The sequence below is a fragment of the Anopheles darlingi genome, chromosome 2, assembly GCF_943734745.1.
Source record: "Anopheles darlingi chromosome 2, idAnoDarlMG_H_01, whole genome shotgun sequence".
Lineage (NCBI taxonomy): Eukaryota > Metazoa > Arthropoda > Insecta > Diptera > Culicidae > Anopheles > Anopheles darlingi.
This window is the reverse complement of record NC_064874.1, coordinates 72975057-72981056: the sequence shown is the minus strand read 5'-3', so window position 1 is coordinate 72981056 and position 6000 is coordinate 72975057. Positions and strand designations below refer to the sequence as shown.

Genomic DNA, 6000 nt, shown 5'->3' with positions numbered 1-6000 from the left:
GTATTGTTACCTCCTTCCAGCGACGATCCGTACCGGCCGGTCTCGTGCGCTCGAACACGGTGTTGATGATGTTACGGTTGAGTTCCTGCGAAAGGTTTGGTCCCTGGTATTGGCGCGATCCGCCAACCATCACACTACTACTTTCGCTGCCCAATACCAGTGGCAGTCCAGGTAAGGCGCCTCCTAAGATCAGCAACCAAGCGAGCAGCGCTGCTGCCAGCATCATATCGTTGCACAGGTGATGTGCCATCTCTCCTAGATGAATGGAAAATCTCTTTCTCTTTCACTTTCTAGCGGACGATTCCACACCACAAAAGCCCACTACTTGTACAGCCATCGTGTGCCCTAACCCTGGCAAACCACAATGCCATAAAGATGAAGCGCGCCTGAAATGATTCGAATGAATAAACATAAGCACACCAGCACCAGGAACAGGGGACTCGACACGCGAACGCAGCGACATGATGTTCTGCAAAGTGGAATCATCTTGGTGGAATAATGCTGGAGCGGAAAAATGGCGTACATCCTCTTCATCGGAAACAACTCTAAGTTCCACAACGTATTACGCCCCTTCTTTACATCGTACCGGCAGTAGGCGGCAAAGCAGCTGGCTGCCGCCAAAAAAAAAACACTAAATGTTATTGGAACATGATTTTAAGATGAACTTCGATGTCGGTTCCGGGCCCCCGGAATCGGCTACATCAGCTCCAATCTGCGATGCCAAGGAACATCTCGTCTACAAAAGAAAACTTTGTCTCTGTTCGCCTGTTTTTTTTTTTCCTGCCGCCTGCCGGAATGCGACGATGCAATTCCGGCCCCAACTTCGCTGGTCTGCCTGCTATAGACGAAGTTATTTTTAAAACAAATCCCAGATTACACCAACACCGGATGCACCGTGGGAAGATGTGATGTTAGTGGATAGCGAGATGATGTACGCCCTACTTTGATGCACTACATGCGCTACGGCATGCAGGATTTTTCAGGAGAAAAGTTTCCGAAAGCGGACGATTATATGGCCCTGGCACAGCTGGCCAACACACCACGCCACCTTCACCCGATTTGATGCATGACGAATGATGGAAGGTCGATGGAAGGATGGCACCCAGTACGGTCATCCGAAAGAGAAGGACCAACTTTTCGCACGAAAGATAATCATTCCCCCTCGGGGGGGGGGAGGCTCCTCCATTGTTCCTTCAGAAGGTTCCGTGAGAAGCGGAGATCGTGTTGCTCCGGGATGCTATAAGGATAAAGTTTGGTGTTTGCCATACCATGTTGACCACCTTGACCATCCATCCCATATCAATTCCCATTATGGTTGGTGCGAGTGTTTTCGGGGCAATTGTTTATTAATACCACTCGCTACCAAAGGAGCTCTCTACATATAAGCTCTGCATCCAATTACATCGCGTGTATGGCACGCACGAGCCGCATAATTGGGGTTATTGGCCGTTATGTTTCTGGTGCTGGAGCACTTCCTCGCTCGAAGCCAAGGCTCGGTGTAAGCTGTCGCCCGTAATTTGATCCTCATTAGAGCGAGGATTCAATGCAGCAGCATCAGCAGCAGCCGATGTTCCGAGTACTCGCGGTGTTGTTTCCTATCAGACCTCCCCCTTTCCTAGACGTGCGTCATTGAAAGCGACTTACACAACGGAAGGAGGAAGGACGACGACGACATTTCATTAATCCCTCGCCCATCGCCCCTCCATGGCGATGTCGTTGCCGTCATCGTTGTCATCGCGAAGGGATGGGAGTTAATGTTCCCTTCACAACGTCGACAACGATCAACAATCGCGCCGAAGTGAGGTCGGAGTCAGGACCCCAAAAAAGCGGTCCCAAAGCGGCAATAAAGCACACCAAGCATGCCACGAGCGGCGCAGCATCCTTCGGGGCCTATTCCTAATGATCCACTGGCCCATAGCACGCACGTTATCCCACGCAGCAGCAGCAGCAGCAGCAACAGCAGCAACAGTAGTACATCAATCAGCCATCAAGACCGAAGACCGAGGGGGGAACGAAGAGACGGAAAAGGGGTTTATGTAAAAGCGCATAAGTGAATTGACCTTCTCACGGTTGATTCGCCGTAAGCCTGATGTCATGATGGCATCGGTGGCCTTAAAGCGAACGCCGAACAGTTCGCTCGTTCGAGAGAGAGAGAGAGAGAGAGAGAGAGAGAGAGAGAGAGAGAGAGAGAGAGAGAGTCCACACAGCTGAGCCGTGTATGTAGGCCTGAGCCTCTGGCCTGCACAGCTTTTGCGGTTTACAAACCCCCTCCCCACACCCTCGACATCAGTACCATGCGTCTCCATTTCCGACGCAAAACGTGACGAACACAATGGGTTCCGTCGAGTTGAAGCGATAAGGCGCTCTCGACTCGACTCGACTCTATCTCCAGGCCGGCTGCTGTAGGCTCCTGTCCTGTCCTGTCGCCATCCTGTCTCCGGGATCCTGTTATTGTATCGACTCGACCTCGGGAGATAGATAGGGGTATAAGCCTCCTCGCCCTCGGAGGGGTGGTCGATGGTTTTCCAATCCCGAAAGGCACAAGGGTGAAGGCCCCGTTCTTGAAGCGAGTAATATTATAACGGCTAAGCGCTTACCGGTAAGCGCAACGTGTGGCGAGCCGAGTGAACGAGCCTCGCGTCTGTCGATCTCAGTCGGCGTGGCGGGGATTGCTACATCCAAGCAACGTCCCATCCCGTCCCGTCCATCTGGGCCTCGTTAGCGACGCTACATGCGAGACGCACTGTAGTAGCAGTAGCAGTAGGGCTGCTGGGGGTTGCTCGGCACTGGAGCACTGGAGCACCGGATTAAAGCACGGATAGCTCCAGTGTGTGTGTGTGTGGCCACTCGATGCCCTAACCTGCTCCTGATTGCTGCGAGGCCCCACATGCCCATTGAAACGGAACAAACTGGAATGGGGATGATGAGACCGAAGAGGAGGGTGCATTGGAAGGGGCGGGGAGAGTGGAAGAAGGGGGTCTATACGAGTGGCCTTTGTTTCTCCGATTTCAGGCCCCGTCGTCGTCCTACTGTGCGGTTGGCCAACCTTTTACCATTTTCTCTTTCTCGCTCGCACTCGCAGTGGCTGCTATGGTTTTTTTTTTTTTGTTTTGGTTTTGGTTTTGTTTTTCGTGTTTGCATCTGCCACCTGGCCTGGCCCCCACCACACCACGCCTAACCGCGGTCACAGTAACCACCGTTTTTGAGGTTGGGTTATGAGGTCTGCGGTTATGCTGTGGGCGCAACATACAACTCCCGGTACTGCGCGTTGCTGCGTGTGCGAGAGCTTGTTAATAAGAACAAAACAACGCTCCAGCCCTTTCTTTTGCAGCTCCCTTATCTTCCTCTCCCTTTCCAGAAAACGGTGGTGGCACACGTGCAACGTGGTAAATGAAGACGCGATCGACAGAACGAAACCACCTGCCCTGCCCCTCGACCACGGTTTACCATTGTCCTCGTCTCGTTCGCAATGTTTCCAGAAAATAAATAATATCGATGCTGCTGCTGCTGCTGCTTCTGTGGCTCCGGCTGTGGCTTCTTTACAAAGACCACCGGAGAAGCGGCCCTCCACCCTCCACCCCTCGCGAAACACCGGGAAAAGGATTCGAGCAAAAGCACTCGAGGTAAATTACACAATGACCACAATAGGTAACCGAACGCCGGGGGGCACGGTATGGAGCGGGTGTGTAGTAGGTGGGTGCCCGGGAAGGTGAAGCATCCGTTTTGCCATTTTTGCCGCGGATCTCGATCTCGGGGGAACAAACTTCTCTTCCTCTCTTGCAAATGCTGCGATGTCCATCATTGTGTTTCGTTTTGTTGCGGAATTTCCTTCCTTCGACCGTGCAATGCTTTCACTCTCACGTGTGTATATGGGTGTGTGTGTGTGTGTGTGTGTGACCGTGAAACACGATCTTGGTGGCGTGGAGTGTGCCAGCCAGTGCCAGCGAGCCGAACACACGTCCATCAGGTTATCTGCTTTAAAGCGGGCAAAAGCAAGTGTCTTCCGAAAGTGAATCGCGTGTTCGAATCATCATTTGTACCAGCATCTGAAGAGGTGGTGTAGGGGATGGAACTGAGGCCCAAAGGGACCTACACACATTCACACACACACATACAAGCGCGCCACCGGGCCCACATTTCAAAGTGCCAGTCAAAAGTGGTAAAGTCACATCATCATCAACGAGCAGACGAGTAGACGGCCGCCATATGGCCGCGGTGGCATCGAGCACGTTACTTCCGGAGCCAGAGGGCGAACGGAACGGAAGGGAACGGAAATATCAAAAGGAAAACCATCTTCATCTTCATGGGCGGCAAAGTGCAACCTCAGCAACGGCCGTACAGCGACACCGCCGCTGTCGCTCTTCACAGATAATTGCGCTCGCTGCTTTTGCGGCCACGCCAGGACCTCCACTGACATTCAAGGAGGGGGAGGGGGAAGGGGAAAGGAGGCGGTAGGCACGGTACGACAATCATGTTCGCACGTTCGCATCGTATGCGGCGCACACATCCGCTCGCTCGTTACCGAACCGTTATGGTGCCATGGGAAGCGGGGTGGGGACGCGGGGAGTATGACCTCGCGTGGCGAGGGCCCCTCGGCGGGCCCCGAGGCGTGACTCAAGCACCAAAGGGAATCACGGCCACCGCGTACTCCATGGGCTAAGAGGGGCGCACAGCACAGAGCCTACTACTACTACGAATGCGACTACCACCGCGTCTGGGGCCCTTTGGGTTGCTTCGATCGATTTTACACTTGATTCGCCCTCTCTCTCTCACACACACACACAGCAGAGACTCCTCCGTTCCGTAGATCCTCTAGATCCTGCGCCTTGGCCGGGCGCGCACCCTATACTGCATATGAATGTTTCCTTCTAATTGAATTTTAATTTAAATGCATTTAACCGGGAGTGCACTTGAAAGCTCGCCTATTAAAAGGAGGTTTTAAGGATCTGCGCTCCGCTCGCTCGCTCGCTCGTCTTCCTTCTTCTACGTCTCTCCCTCTCAAGCACTCTGCCTCTTTAGTCGACCAAAACACTAGGAACGACCTAGAGCCAGACCAAGCATTGACATCGAGATAGTATCCTCGTCCTTGGCGTCCCTCTGTTTGCTTGCTACCCCGAGATGAATGGGATTCGAACACAACTCGACCTGTAGTCGAGTATCGGAGAAATCACATCCAGAGGACATCCGGGGACATCCTCTCCATGTCCTGGGACCATTCCAGCATAAGCCGGGCATCCCGGTATCGCCCAAATACCATTTCAGGTTTGATTGAACGAATGAAGCGGATTCATTAAATCCCACTTCCATCACTCGATTCGATTCCCGTCGATAGGGGACAAGCTATTTTTAGCTTGTCGGGGGTTACCGGACCGTATCCCGACCCTTTTTCGACCCCTTCACCCCTCTCGCACCCCTCGTGTCCTTTCGGTCCCCCCCGGGGGCACTAATCTAACGAACCGAACCGAAGCAAAGACAAGGAAATCTCATCAAACGCGGGGTCAACAACACACAAACACACACGTCTACCCACCTACCACCTACCCTTTACAGCGGCTTCCTCATCCGTTTGCTGGATAGCTGGCTGGCCAGCGTTCGATATGAGTGTGTGTGTGTGTGCCGGCGTATGGCCGGAATTTCCCGGAACGCGTCGTCGTTGTTTGCGTTGCTCGCGATCCACGCCAGGCGATCCGTGCTGTCCGTCCGTCCGTCCGTCCGTCCGTGTGTTGTCCGTTGTATTTGGATAGTTTGTACACTCTTCACTTCTTCCACTTCCCCTCCCTTCTCACCCTTCGTACGCCTTTTGCCCAAATAGCACTTCACTTCGCGATCAAATCGTTCGTTTCGTTCAAACCGTGCACGGCGGCAGCAGCAGCAGCAGCACCACCAGGACATCGGAACATTGGCCTAGTGCTTGCGTGCACGGGTACCTACCTACCGTGCCATACCGTGGTACCATTTCAATCTGCGGATAAACTTCCCCCAGGGGGAACCCAAAAACAT

The 6000-nt window shown here is 53.4% G+C and overlaps 1 protein-coding gene across 1 annotated transcript in view; it reads right to left on the bottom strand.

Moving 5' to 3' along the window:
* Nucleotides 1–250, bottom strand: part of LOC125950493 (gamma-aminobutyric acid type B receptor subunit 2) — a 4309-nt gene extending 4059 nt beyond the window's left edge. The window contains exon 1 of the mRNA XM_049678546.1: nt 1–250. This exon is cut by the window's left edge and continues 149 nt beyond it. Coding sequence (XP_049534503.1) covers nt 1–250 — 250 coding nt within the window.
* Between the last annotated feature and the right edge of the window lie 5750 nt (nt 251–6000).